Source organism: Tamandua tetradactyla, chromosome 22, assembly GCF_023851605.1.
Source record: "Tamandua tetradactyla isolate mTamTet1 chromosome 22, mTamTet1.pri, whole genome shotgun sequence".
NCBI lineage: Eukaryota > Metazoa > Chordata > Mammalia > Pilosa > Myrmecophagidae > Tamandua > Tamandua tetradactyla.
Genome location: NC_135348.1, coordinates 21767925 through 21790240, shown reverse-complemented (window position 1 = coordinate 21790240; position 22316 = coordinate 21767925). Strand labels below are relative to the sequence as shown.

The following is a 22316-nucleotide window of genomic DNA, read 5'->3' as shown; positions in this document are numbered from 1 at the left end:
GAATTAACTACTTCATTTTTTTCTTTGCTTGGTTTTACTTTAGAATTATAATTAATTCTTTCCAAACCTTCCAAGGAATTGCAAAATCCCATTTTTTGCTATTTCCTACGGGGCCCTCCATAGTACCCCCAATGAGGTGCAAATAAATAATATGAATGCATATGAGCTACCCAGCGGTTTTCTCAGTACAAGTGTTGGGTGCATGGAGATCCGAAAGGATTTAGGGAATTTTCATTTTGCTGAATACACAGCCAACTGTAGCTGCTCTGGGATGTCTGACAAATCCAACTTGCCAGAACTGTGGCATAAAAACAGAATGACTTTGTACCAGCTTAATAGATACATACAAATGGAACTATAATTTCATATCTCTGAAGCCTGAAATATGTTATGGTGATCTCTGTAAGAAGCACAGGAGAGGGAAAGGGATGCTGAAATCCACACAGGAGATAATGGCCCAAAATGTCTAATAGTATCACTGGACTCAGCTCTCCGCTGTCTGCCAAGGGAATGATTTCCCCTCTAGCCTTAGTCCTGCTTTCCTGTCTCTCCCCTCTATATAGTTAAAAGATTTTAAAACTTGGTTTTCTTTTCTCTGTGTTTCTGGAACTATCTGGCTCTGCTAAGCAGACATTTATGTGAAACTGTCTTGAGAGGTTTATCTTTGCTTCACATTTCAAAACCAGAATTCAAAACCTATTTCTTTATCCAAAAAGAAGACAGGCTTGAAAGAGCAGAAAAATGAACAAACAGAAGGTTACAAACTAAATGTCTCAGGCTGTTATTAAGGGAAAGGAGAACTCTTTCCAGGAATCAAGATCTTCAGGAAAAACACAAGCAGCATTCATGTTTCAGCCTTTCACCAATCACATATTACACAACTTTCCCAGGATTTCAGCTCAGAAGACATATCTGGAGTTCAAGGATCTTTCTGGTCTTCATTTGTATGTTGGCAAGGTAGAACACCGACTGCAGCAATTGCCTACACGGTGCTTATTATGTGCCAAGCACTGTTCCGAGAGCAAACACCACCGATTCACTCTCCACATCCATGATGTAAGCAAAACTACTGTAACAGAGAAATTAGGATTTAAGGGATGATTTTGATTACTGAATCACTATATAGATATTCCTTTTTGCTTTCTGGTATATTACAGGAGATAAAGGGGCATACCTGAAATCCTTAAACTATAATTCAGCTGCCCTGATATCTGAAATGATTGTAAAAGCCCTTATCTTGTACCTTTATGATTTTAAGAGCTGTTACTCCCTTTGTCTGGTCATTTTCTCAAAGCAATTTTTCGGGCAAAAGTTTTAAAGGTAATGAAGAATTTGAAGTCAGCCTTAACTAGTTCCAGCCCCTTACATTCGTAAATCATATCAGTTAGACTCTGCTATTGAAAAGATAACTGCCTTCCCTCCTTCCCACTTATGATTTCCTATTGAAATGATAACAATTGTCTCCTCTTCTGCTTAGAACTCGCTACTTGAAACTGTAATGAACTCATCTCCCCTAGCTCAAATCCTTAAAACTTTGAACCCCTTAAACTCAATGAGACAGATTTTGGCCCAGTAGGCCATCTGCTCTCTTGCTATGCATCTAGTAATGAACTTTTTCTCTCTTTGAAACCCTGGTGCCTCGGGAAGTGGTCATTTGAGCCCACTGGGTGAAAGAATCCACTGCCTTTGTCCGGTAATGCTACCATTATTATCTCCATTGCAGATGAGGAAACTGAGGCAGTGGGTAATGAAAACAGAGAGCAACAGGATTGTAGCTAGGATGTGAAGACAGACAAGAAAGGCTCCAGAGTCTGTGCTCCTCACTAGGCTACCTATATGCCTGAAATGGTAACACGTGAAAGTACTCAGAAACTCTAGACAAGGGATGCGTGATAATATTAACTTAGAATAAAGGAGAGTGGGAAACCTAAGGAAAAGAATATTCACACAAGAAAGGTTTGAAAAGAAGAGAGGTATCCCTTTTAACAAAAGTGCTTATGGTCTGGTCGGGCTTTATTTGCTTCAAATATGGTTGGCTGATGATCAATTGCTGCCCATTAGGAAATTTAAAGATTGTGTTTTAGCTTTCAGTTACAGGGCTGTAGTCCCATCATTAGCTGAAAGTTTTATGAAAATAAAGAGGCACAAAAAGACCAAAATGAGCAGCTGGTATCTGTTTTGAAACAGGTATGTTCTGATTGGAAAAGACGTTTAATGAATGGCCTGAGCGACTCACCAGATGCTGACAGTGAAACATTTAACTCTGACAATTGAAGGTTTCTACCTTAGAAGACCAGGTACACCCTCATCTGTCTGACAGCGATGTAGGAGTAATTAGCAAACAGGGAATTCAAGAATGAATTAAGAACTGACCCACGGAGACATCATTCAAATGCTAGCTCGTGTCTTTTGAGATGGGTCACCATCTCAAATGCTTACAGGGTGGACAGGACCCGGCTCTGTCTGACTGGCTCTGGGAAAACATCTAATTTTATAAATGTATTTTTATATAAATGAAGAAAAACACTTGACCCTTTGAAGTTTAAGGTAAAGAGAAGCTCGTGATGGTTTACTTGGCTAAGTGACCTATTCCTGCTCTTTATTTATTCTCTATGACCTCAAAACTTGGGGCATTAGGACCTTATTTAGGAGACTTCCAGGCAGAGGAGGAATTGAGGAAAACCCTGGAAGCATTTCTGGAAATACTCATGTTTTTTTTTTTTTTTTTAATCACCTCAATATCCTCTACCTCTGTCTATAGCTAATGTTTCGAATCACAACACAGATAATTTTGGTTTTCACCAACCTGTACAAACAATCGGTCAATTTTATCAATAAAATGAGTAGGTACTGTCCAACTGTGCTTTCTTTTTGGAACACAGTAGAGCATAAATGCACATAAATACAGCAAAGTGGTCTCAGGCAGTTCTCAACCCCAGCTGCACAGTAGAATCACCTGGAAAGCTGATTAAAAAATATGTTGGCTGGGTCTATCCTGAGAGGTTCTGAGTTAGTTGGTGGGAAGCATCCCTGCCTCACTCTTACCTTACAGCTCCCAGATGGTTCTAACGTGAGCTGATTTGAGAAGCAGAACAGGTCTGGCAGGAAGGTAGAGCAAGAGGAGAATGGACTCCAGAGGCAGACAGATGGGTGGCTGTATTCCAGCCTGGCTGCCTACTCACTATGTGACCGGGGACAGTTATTTGACTACTTCTGGGCCTTGGTTTTCTAGTTTGGACAATGGGATCAATTATAGCTATTGTGCCATGTTGTTGTGACGATTAAATGAGATAACAATGCAAGTTAAGTGCCTAATATAGCACCTAGCAGGTATTAGGCACCAAATAAATGCCAGTCCCTTTTCCTTTTAATGTTTCAAAGTGTCCTCTCATCTATCTACTTTCTGATTACATGTTCACCCAACCTTGGGAGATAAGAGAAGAATACAGGTTTGAAAATGTAGATGCCTATGTGTCTGGCTGATTTAGATTTTCATGTGATTTAATCATCAAGATAATTTGATATTCTCTGAAACCTTTAGGGTGTATTAGGGCTCAGTGCTCCGAGTTCTTTCCTCCTCTATCTACTCACTCCCTTAGTGATTTCATCCAGTCTGGTAGCTTTAAATAACTATATGCTGAAAACTCCAGCCTGCATCAGATTCCAGACTCAAAATGCATGTCAAAGAGACATCTTAAACTTGTTCAAAACTGAATTCCTGATCTGTACCCCACACATATCCCCACATTCCCCACTAAAATCTGCTCCTAATCCAGTAAATGTCAACTCCATCGTTCTAGTACCTCAGGCCAAAAATCTCCAAATAATCGCTTATTCCTCTCTTACATATACATTCAGTGATGAGCAAATCCTGTTAGCTCTGCTTCCAAAGCTTAACCAGAATCCAAGATTTCTCACCATTTCCACTGCTATCACTTTGGTTCAAACCACCTTCAATTCTTGCTTAGATTAAAGCAATAGCCTTTTAACTGGACTTCCTGGTCCTCACTCCCGCACCCCAGCCCAACTCCAGTCTATTTTTAACTCAGCAGCTCAGGGATGTTCAACTGTGTCATTTTTCACTCAAAACCCCTGAATGGCTGCCCCTGACTCTGAGTAAAAGTTAAGTCCTTACAATGGCCACTATGGCCTTACATAATAACCACTGGCCCATATTCTCACTACCCCCTCTTTTTTTTTTTTCAGTAGAGAAGTTGTAGGTTTACAGAGAAATCACGCAGAAAGTACAGAGTTCCCATATCGCTACCCTGCGTACACAGTTTCCCCTATTACTAATACTTTTGCAGTAGTGTGGTAATGGTTGATGAAACAATATTATTTTACTATTAATTTACATTAGTTTACATTAGGCCATTACCTTTTACCTAGCCTCCTAGTACTCGCTTCTTTACTCATTCCAGGCCCACTGGCCTCCTCGCTCCCCCAACATGCCATGCATGCTACTGCCTCAGATCCTTTGCCCTCGCTGTTCCCTCTGGCTAGGAATCTCCTTCCCCTAAAGATCCTCATAGGTTACTCCCACTTACCTTCAGGTCTTTGATCAAATGTCCCCTTTAAACCTGAAACCTTCCCACCTCTACTTTAAAACAACTCATCCTCCTTCCTGGTTTTATTTTTCTCGAGAACACTGATAGTTATCTGATATGTTCTCTATTTGTGTGTTTGTTTAATTCCACTAGAAGGGAAGCTAGAGGAGGACAACAATTTTTTCCTGTTTTATTCACTTCACATCCCAGGATCTAGGTAAGGGCCTGGTACATAATAGGTACCAAATGAACACATTTAATTAACGAAACAAGTAGACTGTGCTTTAGAAGCATCTTTTCGTTGGCGCCTTATAGAGCAAACCTGCAGCAAAGGCAGCTCTGGGAAGTGTCACTGCTACGATATGAATATGCTCAGCTTCCATACAGATGACATTCCAAACCAGCAGGTTTCCTGGCTCCCAGGAATCTTTTGAGCAGTGTCCAATCTTACATCTCCATCTGCCCCCCCCCAGGGTAACTTGTCAAAAACCTACTGCACACCCCATGGCTTTAAAAAGCAGGCAGCTAACTTTATTTTCTGGCTGGTGTTGTTTGGATGGGCCTAGGTAGACTGGGACAGGGAAGGGCTGAGTATCACCCTCATTTTGCAGCTGTAGGTTCATTGATTCTTTTACTGTAAAGAAGCACGGAGCTGCCTGCCATTAAATATGCACAATCTAGTTTATAGTGTCTGGTTCAATTAAGCGAACTTCTGGGAAGAGACATGACCAAATAAATAATTGGAGAGATGCAACTCTGAAACGACAATTGTTATTCATTGATCTCTGTTTGCAAGTTGAGATTGAGAGATATAAATTTCAAGTGAATGAGATCTCCTGGGTGAGATTCTTCACTTCAAACACAGTAAACAACTGTTGTTCTGTGATATACATTTTGCTACTGCTAGAGGCAAACTTTCTAAATATTAATAATAATAAAAATAAAAACCTTTGCAACTGACAGGGAGTGCACAGATGAGCAGGAAGCACTGGGAAATGGGCCTTTGTAGGCTTATTTAGACATGGTAAAGCCTTCATCAGAAAGGACAAGCAATGGGACAACATGATGGCATTCCCTTCACTTCTTGTGGAATTTCCCTTTCAGAGGCAAGGAATGTATATAACTTCAGGCAAATATGGCGACTATTAATATGTACAGTAAAGCTCGCGAGCTACTTCTAACTATGGCAGGGTATAAGAAATGAGGCTTTAAAATAAATATGAAACTGGGGAATTATTGTTCTGTACACCATCTGAGATGCCACCATACAATATGTGGGATGTTTTTAATGTCTCCTCACTATTGAGCTATTGGGTTGACAACTACAGATGAATATGAGTTGCAGCAAAAGTGAAGCATGTACACACTTGGCCTTCTTGCTCCTGCCCCATCACTGTGACCGAGCAAGTGCAGACAGCTAATACTCCGATTGTAGGTGTTCCCGAAGGCAGTGTGGCAGGATAGAAAGACCCGGACTTCGCTGTCACAGACACGTGGGTTTACATCCTGACCATGCCACCTGTCCGCTACCGCTCAGATTCCACATCTGCTCAAAATGAGGTTAAAATAACTATCACAAAGGGTTGCTGGAGCTTTCAAATGAGATACTGCCTGTGAAATACCTAGGACAGAGCCTGACAGAGCGTAAGCACTCTAGGACTGTTATGATAAGAAATGGTGTTAGAAAAACAATATTATGGGACTTGTTCACAAGACTGAACAAGAAAGGGGTTTGTCACTGAAATCATTCAGATGAAGTCTAATGCACTTCCAGAATTTTGGGGAAGGGTGGTAGATGAGGACTGCCACAGGAACTGAATATCCTACCACGGATGCTGCCAAAACCCACACCAGCCTGCATCTGGTCACAAGTATTCCTGGCAAGTGTGCGCATATTTTGTCTGCTGTCCCTTTCAGAGCACTGACTTCTGGAAAGCAATGGTTCTATCTTGTTTCTTTTAAAATCTTCCCACAGTATCTATTGCAGTTGTGTGATTTTAAAATATATATACATATTTCCTTTTATAAAGGTGTGATGGTTAATTTCACATGTCAGCTTGGCTAGGCTATGGTTGTCCAGTTGTTTCCTTAAGCAAGCACTGGCCTGACTGCTACTGTTTGGGTATTTCATGAACTTAAATCCTTAGCTAGTTAATTCTTTCTATGGCTGATTACATCTACAATCAGCAAAGGAGATTGCCTTCAGTAAGAGGGAGAACTGATGACTTCAGCAGTCAGAAAGAATTCCTGCCTCTACTTCAGCCAGCCAGATTCTCTAGGGGAATTCACTGTCTCTTTCATCAAGAATTCCCAACTGGCAGCTTTTCCTGGAGAATTTGATGACACCATAAAGTTCCCAATTTGTGGCCTGCCCTATAGAATTCAGACCTGCTGATCCCCACGGTTGTGTGAGCCAATTCCTATAACAAATCTCTTAATTTATACACATATATATAAATACATACCCATGCACCCTTTCAGTTCTGTTTCTCTGGAAAACCCTCACTAATAAAAAAGGATTTCGATAGGGTAACTTTCAAATAGTAGGCATCCTGAAATTATTTTAAATAGGAATGAATTTTACCATCAAATTGCCAAGAAAACATGATCTTAAAGAAAGAAAGCCACACTTCTGAAGTGAGTTCTAGATACAATGAACACTAAATGGATGGTCTTCTTTTATTCAGATTTTACCTAAAAATACTGGCATACTTCCACATCCAAACCCTGTGGCTTAACCAGATTGGCAGAAAGGGAACTCAAAAGTCATTTGAAGTTAGGTAAAAAGGACTAGAAAAAAGGTATTTGCTCTTTCTAGAAGGATGATAATATGATAATCTGAAACCACGGAATGAAGATGTGGTTGATTCCTGGAGATTAGGGTCCAAGCCTATTGACTTGCTTTTTGAGTTTTTATTATTTATTTATCTTTATACAATATTTAGTAGTGTGTCATGAGCATTCATACTCTAAGTATCTCTTTTTGGCTAATGATGAGATAAAAAGTATCTAAAAGTGGGACACACCATGGCCAGTCCAAAGTAAAGGAAAAAACAAACCCAGAGTGGACCCAAACTGGCTCCCACCATTATCAAAAAGCACTTTACAAAATCTGATTGAATGGTCTGCTAGGTTGACAGCTTCCCCAGACCCTGGGTGCATGAGGCAGGCATCTTGGAAACCATGATTGGTTTACTGGAGTCCTATAAAACAGGAAATACTTTGGAGAATGAGAGATTGAGAGAGAGCAGAACAACATAGCCACAAGAAGAAGCAGAGTCCACCAGCCAGTGACCTTTGGAGATGAAGAAAGAAAATGCCTCCCGGGGAGCTTCATGAAACAGGAAGCCAGGAGACAAAGTTAGCAGATGATGCCGTGTTTACATGTGCCCTTCCAGCCGAGAGAGAAGCCCTGACTGTGTTCACCATGTGCCTTCTCACTTGACAGAGAGACCCTGAACTTCATCAGCCTTCTTGAACCAAGGTATCTTTCCCCGGATGCCTTTGATTGGTCTATAGACTTGTTGTAATTGGGACATTTTCTCGGCCTTAGAACTGTAAACTTGCAACTCATTAAATTCCCCTTTTTAAAAGCCATTCCGTTTCTGCATTCTGGCAGCTAGCAAACTAGAACACCCTCCATTCAGTTCAGTATTCTAAAACCAAACATTTAAGACTTCAAAATCAGAGAATCATTTAATGTTAGAACTAGAAGGGCCCATAGATCATTTCATCTAGATATTTCACAGCTAGTGGACGACAGGACTGATATTAGAGCCTAGGTCTCCTTATCCTCAACATGGGGCTCTTTCTGCAGTACTCTACTACAGCTAAGCATAGTAGCAAAGGGCTAGACTTCAGTTAGACCTGGGCTTGAGTTCTAACTGTGCTACCTGCAGGTTGTATGACTTGGGCAAGTTATTTGTCACTTCATGTTACGGATTGAATTGTGGATCATAAAAACATATGTTCAGGTCCTGATCCCTGGTCTTATGAATATGACCCTATCTGAAAAAAGGATCTTCGAAGAGGTTATTAGTTAAGGTGAGTCCAGACTGGATTAGGGTGGGCCCTAATGCAATCTGCCTGGTGTCATTATAAGAGAGGAAATTTAGATACAGAGAGCGGGACAGTCATGCGATGGAGGCAGAGAATGAACTATGTTCCACAAGCCAAGGGATGCCACGGATTTTTGGCCACTCACCAGAAACCAGATTTTCTCTTTTACAAGGAAGCATTGCCCTGTCACACTGCTTTGATTTTGGACTTCTAGCTTCCAGAACTGTGAGACAATACATTTCTGTTGTTTAAGTCAATTAGTCAGAGGTACTTTGTTACAGCAGCCTTAGCAAACTAAGACATTTCAGAACCACACTTTCCTCATTTGGGGTGATTATGCAAATAATGTGAAGTACATGTAAAGGACTGCTGGGAACTGATCTACACCAGGCTGGTCATGTATAAGTACCAGATTCTTTTTGTCGAATAATGGATAGTGTCTAAAAACATTTGAGGTTGGTGAGGGTTAGCTACAGCCCCACAACTTCGCCAGCAGGTTTTAATGAATGTAAACTGTCACATATACAGATATTTAAAACTAAATATGTATTAGTCGTCATTCACAAAAATAGTTTGTGCAATCTATTTTGTAAAACTCAGAAGCCCAGCTCTGACCTTTTAGATGCTCTGACCAGCACCTCAGGAAAGGGTCTCTCAAAGCACACATGCTACATTGCAGAGCAGGATTCAATTACCTTTTCAGTCAATCTTAGGCAACCACAAATCCTGAGTGGCTGGACACAAAAATCAAAACCGAGTAGGGACTAAGCCTCCAACACATCCATGAGGATTTAATATTCAGGCTACGGGACTTGCTAGATATTTTTAGCAAGTGAGGAGTGTCTCTAAAGTATGTTAGGCAGTCAACATATCAGTAAGAACCCATTTCTTACACTCACAAGACATTAATGTCACAAATAAAGACCTATTTCTGAATTCACTATGCTAATTATAGCAAAATCTCAGGTTGGTAGAGATATAGATAACAGAAGCACTTGTACACAACATTGCCTCTAGAGTATTCCCTTTCTGATAACATGGTAGCCAAACACTCCAGTGAGAATTTCCATTAGAGTAACTAGCTATTCCTGGAGCTGAAATCTAAACTAATATACACCTATTACACATTATTAATACAAACGAATTTTAAAGTAAATTACTTCATGTAACAAGCATTAGCATGGTATTTACCTATTACTCAATAAATGATGATTATGGAAAACATGTAGAACAGAGAAAACAATTTTAAAAATAAACCACCAAAAGATATTGATGCTCGCCTGTCTTGTGGGAGTTTGATTCCCCATCCATGCACCAAAAAAAAAAAAAAAAAAAGATACAGAGACTCTTATATAAGATGATAAAATAATAATAATCTAAATGCAGGTAATCTTACATTACTGTAAATCAAGAATTATTCTAAGTTTCAATTAGTTCCGCTTTCTACATGGTATCAGAAATTTGGGTTAAAGTTCAGTGAAAAGGGAACAGCAGAAGCTAAAGCCTACCTGGCAACTGTGTGATGTAAGGAAGGTGTAAAGCAACATTTTTCAGACTCTGGAAATGTGACCCATTAATGAGTTGCAAAATCAATTTCGTGGCTTTTAGGTACCACTCCAATAGAATATGGGATGCATCGTATAAAGAAAAGATGAGTGTCTGGTGAAACTTTTATGGACACGTTAACTGTGTACTGGATCACATGGCAAAATATATTTCTAACTGTTGGTTATGGTTAAGAACATTTGACAGTCTCTGGTATAGAAACACAGAAGAGGAGGTGAAGAGTGAGGACATCTGGTGTATCATTACAATGCATGATCTGATCTGAAATGGCTGTTGATGGCCAGGCTGGGGATCTCACCCCTGAAATTTTTTTTATCTTTAATTTCATCCTTGATGCCTAAAAGCTTGGGGACTTTCTGGAATTTTTATTACAAAAATTTAGACATAAATTATTATTTATAGCTACAGTTTTAAGATAATACTCAGTTACCAAAAATTCAAAACAAAATAGTCCTCAAACCTCAGAGGAATGTAAGTGTTTTACTTGACATGAGAACTACATTTTTCCCTTTCTTTATGTGGATAGGAAATAGCACAAAATGACAGACATATCCTCACCCTTTTTAAGCATGCTGGCAAGCTCTACAGGGGCTATACTTTCAGTGGCATCTTTAAGATTCTGTCAAGTGGCAGAGGTCCCCAAACTGCCTTTTCTGACAGAACTGTAACTCCACAGGCAACATGTCGGACAGAAATACATTTATGGCTGTGCCCTAAAACAGACTTCTGTTTTTTGTCTTAACTCTGGATTTCTATTTCCACTTTAATAGTTATTGTCAACAGTACCATGGCTCTTAGTTCTCAAGAATGGAGTGCGGACAGAGTTGTCTCATGTCAGGTAAGGCTAGCTTGGCGAGACCCACTTTAAACAAAACATGTTTTTTACCAATAAAGAAAATACAAGGAATGAGGGCCAGTTCATTACTGGGCCACATGGAAATAAATGGTTATGGGAGCAATTACAGATATTAAGTATTTTAAAACTGAGAGTCTTATAACTAGCAATGTATTAAGAAGTAATTTTTTTTTAAACAACTAAGACAATTCAGCCTATGCTGAGCTCACACATTTACTGTACTTGGAATCAGTATTGAAATTTTTGGTGTTCCAAAGTGCTTTCAGATCCGATTAGCCAATGCAGGTCTGGAGGTTAGAGGACTTGAAATCTAGTTTCAGTTAGTTATCTGAGGCCAGGATAAGCTCTTAAATTTTTTTTATATACTTTTGTTTCTTCTTATGCAAAGTTAAGATGATAATCACCGACTTGCTACTCAAGGATGTTCAGGTGACATGACTTAATAAGGTTAAGTGTTTTAAAAAAAGGACTGTCGGGGGGGGGGGCCGCGGTGGCTCAGCGGGCAAGAGTGCTTGCCTGCTGTGCCGGAGGACCCCGGTTCGATTCCCGGCCCCAGCCCATGTAAAAAAAAAAAAACAAACAAACAAACAAAATATAATAAAACAAGAAAATGTTTAAAAATGTTTCCCTTTCTTCCTTCCATTCTGTCTTTCCTTCCTTTCCTCTCTCTCTCTTTAAAAAAAAAAAGGACTGTCCACATGGGGCAGCAATTCCAGGATAGTCTGGGACCCACATCAAGGGATTGAGAAAACCTTCTTGACCAAAAAAAAGAGGAGGAAAGAAATGAGAAAAAAAAGTCTGTGGCTGAGAGGTTTCAGAGTAAAAAGATTATCTTGGAGTGTATTCTTATGCATTATATAGATGTCCTTTTCAGTTTATGGTGTATTTGAGTGGTTAAAGAGAAGTACTTGAAACTATAGGGCTATGCTCCAGTAGCCCTGTTTCTTTTTTTTTTTTTTTAAACATAACAACATACAAACACGAACATTCTTACCATATGATCATTCCATTCTTGGTATATAATCAATAACTCACAATATCATCACATAGTTGTATATTTGTCACCATGATCATTTCTTAGAACATTTGCATCAATTCAGAAAAAGAAATAAAAAGAAAAAAGAAAAAAACCACATACATGCCATATCCCTTATCCCTCCCTCTCACTGCTAGTATTTCCATCTACCCAATATATTTTAGCCTTTGTTTCCACTATTTTTTTCTATACCCCTTATCACTCCCTTTCATTGATCACCAGCATTTCAATCTACTAAATTTATTTTAACATTTGTTCCTGCTATTATTTTTAATACATATGTTTTACTCATCTGCCCATACCATAGATAAAAGGAGCATCAGACACAAGGTTTTCACAATCACACAGTCACACTGCCAAAGCTATATCATTATATAATCATCTTCAAGAAACATGGCTATTGGAACACAGCTCTAGATTTTCAGGCACCTTCCTCCGGCCTCTCCAATATACCTTAACTAAAAAGGTGATATCTATATAATGCGTAAGAATAACCTCCAGGATAACCTCTTGACTCTGTTTGGAATCTCTCAGCCACTGACACTTTATTTTGTCTCATTTCTCTCTTCCCCCTTTTGGTCTAATAGGTTTTCTCAATCCTTTGATGATGAATTCCAGCTCATTCTAGGATTTCTGTTCCACTTTCCCAGGAAGGTTTATACCCCTGGGAGTCATGTCTCACATACAGTAGCTTTGTTTTTTTTTTTTTATGTTTGTATAAACAGCTCAGTATCTCAGAATTTAGAAATAATTTTACAACTCCAGAGTAGAGCTGTAAGAGCTGACAATCTAGGACCCTTTACAATAGACCCAACCTGATAACCCATATTCTTGACCTCATTCTCCGAGATTGTATATTATAGTTAGTCCATTCAAGTGAAGCATGATAATATTTCTTTTTGTTTCTGACATTTCCTTCAACATACTGTTTTTCAAGGTTCATTCTCCTAATTGCATGCCTCACAACTTTATTCCTCTTGCAACTGCTCAGTAGTCCACTGTATGTAAATATCTCAGTTCCCCCTTCCATTCCTCATTGTACCCTTGAGTCACCTCCATCCAATCTGGAATACTGCTGTCACAAACACAAGTGTGCAAAGGTCCATTTGTATCCCCACCCTCAGTTCTTCCAGTTATATACTTAGCAACAGGGTTGCAGGATCATATGGCAACCCCACCCCTAGTCTCCTGTGGAAAGGCCGCAACTCTCAGTTTCCCTACCAACAGTGAATAGGTACATGTCTTTCTCCACATTTTCTCTGGCATTTTTTTCTCTCTGTTAATTTTAAAATTTTATTCGCACATTATACAATCCAACTTAAGTAAATAGCCATGACTTCACCACCCTAAAATATATGAAGACATTTCCTTTTCTTCTGCAAAGAATCCATACTCCTCTCCCATGTCCCCCACTTGTTGACATTTAGCTTTGCCATAATGCTTTTGTCACATTCAGTGGAAGCATATCACAATGTTGACCACAGACCCTAGCTTGCATTGATTGTAGTTTTTCCCGTGTAACATTTGTGCCAATTTGAATCTATTATGTACCCCAGAAAAGCCATGTCCTTTAATCCTTATTCAGTATTGCTGGGTGGGATCTTCTTTATTGTTTCCATGGAGATGTGTCTCCACCCATTCTAGGTGGGGATGCTTACCAGAGCCCTTTAAGAAGGAACCATTTTGAAAAAAAGTTTTAGAGCCAGCTTTGTTTTTTGAAGATGATTGTATGAAGATATAACGTTTACAATGTGACTGTGGGATTGCGAAAACTCTGATGTTCACATTATCTAGAGTATGGACAGATGAGTAAAAAATATGGATTAAAAAATAAATAAACAAATAATAAGGGGAACAAAGGTTAAAATATATTAGGTAGATAGAAAACTAGTGATCAATGACAGGGAGGGGTAAGGGGTATGACTCTTTTATTTTCTTTTTATTTCTTTCTCTGGAGTGATATAAATGTTTTAAAAAATGATCATGGTGATGAATATACAGCTGTGTGATGATAATGTGAGCCACTGATTGCACACCATGTATGGAATGTTTGTATGTTAAGAATGTCTGTGTTTGTTTGTTGTTTTGCCAATAAAAATATTTTAAAAAATTATATTCGGTGCAAAATTTCTAGCTATTATATGGTAAGAGGTTTTTCAGTACTTCTTGAAATGAAAGTCCTACATTTATCAATTTCCATTCTATCTTCTCCATAGAATATTACATAATTTTTCATGCTTCTACAACAATAATGGGTTGCAAATGTGTTCTTTTTTTTAAAGAAAAATATTTTTATTGAGAAACCTTCACACACATACAGTCTATTCATGGTGTACAATCAATGGTTCACAGTGTCATCACACAGTTGCGTATTCATAACCATGATCATTTTTAGAACATTTGTAAATTTGTTCTTCCTAGTGATCTACAAGGATTTTCCATAAGTAGAAGATATTTTTTTCTTCAGAAATAATTATATCAATTTTTTTGTATATGTGATCTATACAGGAATATCTTCCTTCAATATGTTAGAAGCCTGTTTTCACTCTCTCTCTCTTCATTTTAATAAAAAGTCAAACCTCTCACCTGAAAAAAAAAAAAAGGACTGCCCAAGCGTAGGATAGTTTTATTAAGATAATATTATTCTTTATGTGTCAAATAGAATCACAGATAAGCTTTGGGGAAAAAATAACAGAAATGCAAACTTTCTTATTTCAATTTCATTTCTTCTTGAGAAAATGACCCAAATGTTATTAAATGATCTTTTCAACCCAAGTTGCAAGTAATCCTTTAACATTCTTGGAAAGTTTTCAATTAAAATTGAATCCAAGATCCTTTCAAGATCTTGTTTCTCCTATGACATTCTTTGGAAAGTATGATTATATACATATTGACAGATGGATAGATAATTTTTTTATCTCATTAAGGAGAAGCAACAGCTGTATTTCCTTTCCTGTAATACTGTGACATTATTTACATAACCATTCTTTTCAAGATTGCACACATAACTGGGAAACTATTGTTATCTTATAGAATGAGAAATATCACTGAGTATAGACTTACAGAAATGTAAAACTGGAAAGAATCTCAAGTATCATCATACCCATTTTACAGATGAAGAAATTGAGGCCTATGTCAGTTAAGTGATTTGCCAGTTTTTGGTGATAGAACTGGAACTTGAATTCAGATTAGAATCAGGTATGTACTCTCGTTCCAAAATCCTATGTCTACCAAAAAGCTACACTTTCTTTTTGCTTAATGTACAGTTTCTTGTCACAGCTCAGCTGTGTAACTGTGACCACAGACCTATAATGACGTATAAACACTATATGAAACAGTTGCCTTGATTCATCTGTATATACAAATGTCTATAAATGGTAAGATATCCTAGATTCTTAAGTGTTGATCATAACACTACATAAAATTAAAAGATAATTAGTTCAATTCAGAGATGTCTTTGGAAATAAGGAACCACTGGGAATCTTACAATTGACTGCTGATAGTCAATTGACATGCTCTGAGATTATGAGCTTTCATTTTTCTATCTAAAAACATTAAAAACAAATATAAATAGATGCTTAATTTAAGGTTCTCAAACATCTTTACACATTTTCTAAGTGCAGTGAGATAGTTTTACAGATATACTGGCACTCCAGATAAGCAAAGTGATTTGAATACTCAAGAGAAAATAATACACAAAATAAAGGTAAAACACCAATTCCATAAGGATATCTTGGATCAAATTTTTTTCTTGATGAGTTTTAGTTAACTGACTGTGCCTGCCCTGAGCCATTGTTAAGTAAGGAACAAGCGGCTCTTCAATCTCTGTAAATAAAATATCTTCTCATTATCACACAAATATCAGTATCAAGTCAGGGAATAATTTGGGAGAGCTCATGGCTCTATGGCGACCCATAGCAAGTGGTGGTGTCTTGACAAAATATAAAATTACTTCCAACCCTGAGTTGAAACTATAGGAGATCAGCAAACAAGCCCTGCAGTATTGTTTTAAATGAAGCACAGTGATATCTCTGCACTTCCTTCAGGCCTCCTCTTTCTTCCTGAACGAACTCCAGGGAATGGCATCATGTCAGGCTTTCCAGATGGATTATGTGTAGCCATAGCTCAATGTCATTTTCAATAGGAAGCCTCATAATTAAAGGTCAAATAGTCACTTCATCTGCAATCAATCAATAGAAAAAGTACTAATGCAAGGAACCAATCAATCAATGGCAAATGCACTAATAAAAGCAATGAATCAAATTCAGCATGTGTGTAGATGGAAGTATATGTAAGAAAGTGAGATAGGGCAAAAGTAAGAACAATAAAATAAATTGAAGGTGCATGTACAAGAGAAAATTCAGGAAGCTTCTCAAGCAACAGTTCTCATCATTGGTTCATTAATTACATGGGAACCACTTGGCATACAATGGTTTATTCTTAGATATAAATACGGGATATAAAATGCATATTTTATAAGGCCCAGTTAAGATGCTAAAGATATATATATATCTTTACTACAAAAAACATTACATGACAATAATTTCAAAAGGGGAAGATATATTTGTGTAGTATTGAATAGAAATATTTGATCTGTGATAGTTCATCTTTGTGTGAGAGGTGAGAAAACCCTGAGATTTCTCTGATCTGCTTCTGGAATATGAATTTTTCACACTCAGCATGATGTTCTTTAATTTCCATGCAGATAAGAATTTCCATTGGGGTAATTAACGGCCTGTAGCTTAGGTACTCTCGGGATATATCTTCTGTACCAGTAACATCAGGTCACCAGTAGAGGGGAACTGTCCTGTGACAGCTGATACAGTGAATCATAGGGCTTAACAAGGCCATTCTAGCAACAGGATGGGAACACTCCCTGATACATGTGCAAAGGAGGATACTCCTGGATAAGGACCCCTCCGAGATAAGGGAGGCAGCAAAGAGCCCACTTTCATAAATGACAGCTAGAAGACTGCAGAAGGAAACCCAGAAATGATCAGGGAATGATAGATTATTATTTAGTAAAATCCCCTAATTTTGGAGATAAGGAAACTGAGGCCTAGGGGAGGTATTAGTGGAAAGGCCAGGATGAATACTGAGGTCTCACAATTCTAAGATAATTTTAGTCTGTTGTCTTACAGAAGTTACTAAGGATTTACATTACATGATTACTTACTGGAGGACTTAACCACCTATTTCATGGAGAACTCTTACAAAAGCAAACAAAGATCCAACCCTTTCCAGCAAAATAACTACATCTGACTAGTGTTCAGAGCACTTACATGCTTGCCTATAAATTAGCTTTCAGAAAGCATGAAGAACAGAAACCATAGCTTTGGGGAGTAAGAAAAATGAAAAGACAAAAGTATTAAAGTGGTAGGCGTTGTGCTTATAGGGAAAAAAAATAATGCTGATTGTACTACAGTGTGCATCTTAAGCAGGGTTCTTTGTTCAGCACAGCCAGCTCTAGCACAGAACATCATGGAGAAACGACAACAACAAAAATCCAGTTTGGTATTCCTGGCAAAAGTAAATCCCCAGGGGTAGCCTGGGCTAAAAAAAATCTATTGCAGAAAGGCAGAAATGTATTTGGTGTAGCCATGGTGTAGCATGTGCTCTGAGGATCCAAACTTCTTGAACCCTGCACCCTGGACATCTGAGGGTTGTGGAAGCACCTGCCTGTGGTCCACTTACCAGCCTTTATAGGAGTATTTTACATTTTAGGAGACCTGGAATACTAGATGTCTTATCACGATAACACACATGAGAAACAAGTGCAAAAAGCATACTTGCTACACGAAAATCTACGAGACAAGGATCAGGGGAATATATACTGGAAGTGGTAACACAGTTATAAGTACTATAGTTAGTAATAACTAATAATAACAGTTACTGCTTAAAGAGTGCCACTACCTGCGAGGGGTCACTCCAAGCCCTTTAATCCATTTAGTCCACAGTAATTTATATGCAGCAAAATTTCTCATTTAGTCCACAGCATCTACATGCAGTAAAATTATTATACCCAGTTTTTCATGTATTGACTACTTATTATGGACCAAGTACTGTGTAAGATATGACAAAAATTGTGTTTAATTTTTACAGTCACCTTACAAATTGAGTATTATTCTGTCCTATTTTATAGAAGAGAAAGATAAAGTTCAGAGAGGTTAAGTGCTTTGTCCAAGGTCACAATATCAGGATTGGAACGTGGATCCCAAAGCTCTTCAAACTTCGATTGGTGATGACAGTGAAGAAGAAAATGAAACAAATACATTGCAATGCATAATGGCATTTATAATTTATTCAAATAGCTGACGCCCTAGACAACAACTGTTTCTAAAAGAGTTTGTCTGATTTCTAAATCATTTCTAAACTTGTTAAGATTGACAGTAGGCTCTATTATACAAATATGTTTAGGTGAAAAACATTATGAAACATTTTCATTTTTTAGTTTACAAACTGAGTTTTTTTTTTTAACATGAAAAGACTTAGAGAAAAGCCATAATTCCTCATTCTCTTAAGTTAGTCAAAGGCCAAAAGGTAGAGGGATTTTTAATACGAGGTTTTGACCACCACATGCCTATAAGCCCTAAGGAACTTGTAAAATAAAATTTCTGATTACTTAATGACTTTTATCAAGTTAAAACATAGATTCTGAATGTCTGGACAGGTTATTCGGAGAATGCCACTAACTGGATAAAGGATAGGTAGAAAATAGCACTTTCCTTCTTGATCTAATTTTGTCCATTAAATAAGTACTTATTTCGTATTCAGTGGTAATCAGATTGAGTTGATGACTATATACTGTGCTTCCTTATAGGAATAATATAGCATTCCAAAATAAAAACCTCAAACTAATGTCAGTATCAAATTAAAGCAATAACATTAATTCCACCTTGCTCTGAGATCCCAGAAAATAAGTTATGTTTTCCAGGGGCAACTTTAGGGCCTTCCAAAGCAGTTTTTGCTCATTCCTCTTTCACAGCAGTTTATTTTTTCCCCTGCACTCTTAATGTTAATGTTCTACATTAAAAATCTTTTATGAGAATAGAAAACATGACTACAAATTAAGCTAAATCCTACACTATTAAATTTAAGCCTCAGAAACTGGTTCAATTAAATAAATTATTTCAGAATAATAAGATGTAATTATACGAGAGTATTATTAAATGTTGGTTTTCAACTTTACAAATCGCTTACCCAATGTGAGGGATTTGTGCGTAGAACAGAAAATGATAGCCACTGTGTCTGCTGGAGTGAAACCCGAAATATTCCTAGGAGCAAAGAGAGTTTTTTTTTTTTACAAATACTTCTATAAAAATCATATTTCACACATCATAAATCAAATGTAGTACCTACCTTCCTTTAATACCCCTTTGATCATTCCTGGTGACAGAAGTAAGTCTATGCCCCAAAGTACAGAGGTATCGGAAATTTTTTTTAGAAAGTCATTTCTGAGTTATTTACCCATGAAAAGTAGAAAGTTTTAACAGTGTGTGTAGAGGTCTCCTAAGATGACAAAGGTAATCAGTCTGTGGTCCAGGAATTTGTGAAACAAATGCAATAAGTCACTTTCTTAACTAAGTTGCTAGGTTATCACCTGTTATTAGCCAGTGGCCTGAGAGAGTTAATGTATTTCCAGAAATGCTTCTCTCAAGGAGCAACATATCCTTTTGGCAGAAATGAGAAATGCATGGTAGAAACAAAGATTAAACACCATATGTTTTGGTAATGATAATAATAATAGTATCATTTTTTGAGCAGTTACCATGTGCCAGGATTCAGTCTAAGGTCTTTCCATGTGAAGACAACAACTGCATAAGGCAGGTGATATGATATCCATAATTAGAAATGAGAAAACGGAGGCACACAGAAGTTATATAACCAACCCAGAGTCCCAAAGCTAGAAAGTGACTGAGCCAGAATTCAAATTGAATCTGACTTCTGCGCCTGTCCTCTTTTTATTTATTTACTTTTTAAAATTTTTTACATGGGTAGGCACCGGGAATCGAACCCGGGTCCTCTGGCATGGCAGGCGAGCGTTCTTGCCTGCTGAGCCACCGGGGTCCACCCTGCACCTATCCTCTCAGCCACCGCACTTCGTTACTGTTAAATAGCATGTTAAGCATTAAAAAAAAAAAATCTGGTTGCGTCAAACCATTAAATGTTATTGGGGTCAGTGCTGGGGGTGGAGTGTCATAATAAGATTTCCTATTTTAGATTGTAAAGATTTAGAGAACTACAAATAAAAAAGATTAGAAATACAATAATTATTATTTTGTCCTCATTAATATTTTAGAATTTCTTCCTTCCTGTAGAACTAGGGTTTGAAGGTACAGTGAGTATTCATTCCCTGCTCTAAATTCAGATAAGAGAATCAGCCAACAGAAAAATGCTCTAGAACCTGATGGCATGTATTATATTTTGATATAATAATCTATGCAATTTTAAATCTCCGAAGAAAGAGATTCGTAACCTCATGACCACACCTAATGTTGTTCACTGGCAGAAAAACCTTCCCTAGGTAAAACCCGTATCCTTTTTCCCCTGCTATATACTCAGTGGATGGAGGAAGGAGCCTTCTCCTTCTCCTCCTCCTCATATCCTGTGCATGTGTGAAGAGAATATTTAAATTTTCCGTTGGTTGTCAATCCTCCAAAAACTCATTTATGTTCTTGATTCCTAATCAGTCTTACATCAACATTTTTTTTATTCCAACTTTCTAAATGGAATTTTTGGTCTTGTTTCATTGAGAATTATCTAAAGGAAGTATATCATTTGAGTATAAGATTTCTTTGATATTTTCACATTTTATTCTCATATTTACATTGTGATACCACGCTTGCTTCTTAACCCTTATACTATATGGCTTATGATGACTCCTTCATCCCTTTATTTCTCAGTTAGACCTAATGTGGAAGGAACTCTAAGGTTCTGTAAACACATGAACTGAAAGATGAAAGGAGTACAGAAATAGCTATTGTTGTAAAAGAAAGGGATATGTACTATAAGGGAGAGACATCAAGAGATTGAGAGAGAGTGTGGGAGGGTTAATTCTTTTAGGGCGAGTTATCACCCTTAAGAGAAGAGGATTGCCTTTAGCTTGGGTGTGTGCACACATGTGTAAGTGAGAAAATAAGGAATATAGGAACCTTCATGGAGGAAATAACAATTGAGTTGTGCCTTAAGGAACAGGTCTAGATGTGTGTAAGGGTGTATTTGAAATAAGGAATAATGAAACTGAAGTATGGGAGTGTAGGGGACAGTTGGCAAAGAGCAGATTTGTTTAGGCTGACTTACTTGCATGGACACAGGCTTGTGACCAGGAGTGTGGACTTGATAAAATGGACTAAGAGGGACTGCTGAAGGTGTTGGGACAGTAGAATGAAATGATCAGATCAGACCTGTGCTTAAAGAGGAGCACTCACACAACACAGTGTGAGATTGAAGATGTAGGATTAACCAGGAAGTGTTAAAGTCCTAAAGAATCAAAATGAGAGCAGGAGATGGAGGTAAGAGACATGGAGACAGAAATCAAAGAACTTGTCACTGTTATTTTCTCTCCCACCAAACTTTTTAAGAGCACAGGTTTTGAGGCAAACATACCTGGAATTAAAATTGGTCTATTATTTTACTTACATATAAAATAGGGATACCATTACCTGCTTCTTAGGGTCATTGTTAGGATATATACAAATGTTAAGAATTTGGGTTGCACATTGTAAGTGTTCCATCATGCTAGTTTGATATTATTATTATTATTGCTTTGAGAGAGGAGGAGAAATTAAAGAATTAGAAATTTTGAGCATAAGGGACTGGGAAGAGAATTAAGGAATTTATGGAAATGGGGAATGGAAGAGGATGCCCAATAGGGATTTGGGGAGGCGGCCAAGGAGTTGATGTTTAAGTGTACTTAATTCAAAGTAGTGAGAAGGGACTGTGTTTTCAAGACATGTGACAAAGAGAAGAAAAGAATCAGGGGAGATCTGAACATTATTGTAGGGAGACCTGAAGATGCAGCAGACAGACATAACTAATGAAGCAAGGCCCCCAAAGAGGGGTGAAAGGACAAGACTGAGGAGGTAAGTCCCAGAGGGGAGTTTCCTATGGCCTCTGATTTGGAAGCAAAGAAAGACAAGGTGGATAAAAAATTTGGAAACGTCTCAGGTAGAGAATGAGAAAGCAGAGGTAATTCATGTGAGAGATTCTATTTTCTTTGTAAAGTGCAAGCTCTTTACTCATCCATAGAGAG

General features: G+C 37.8%; 1 protein-coding gene across 2 annotated transcripts in view; it reads right to left on the bottom strand.

The window, feature by feature from the left end:
- The window catches only part of SLC10A7 (solute carrier family 10 member 7), a 273235-nt gene that overhangs the window by 16573 nt on the left and 234346 nt on the right, over positions 1-22316 (bottom strand). For both annotated transcript variants that reach the window (XM_077139878.1, XM_077139879.1), the window contains one exon: positions 19265-19338. In XM_077139878.1, the coding sequence (XP_076995993.1) occupies positions 19265-19338 (74 nt within the window). The remainder of the gene's footprint in view (positions 1-19264; positions 19339-22316) is intronic.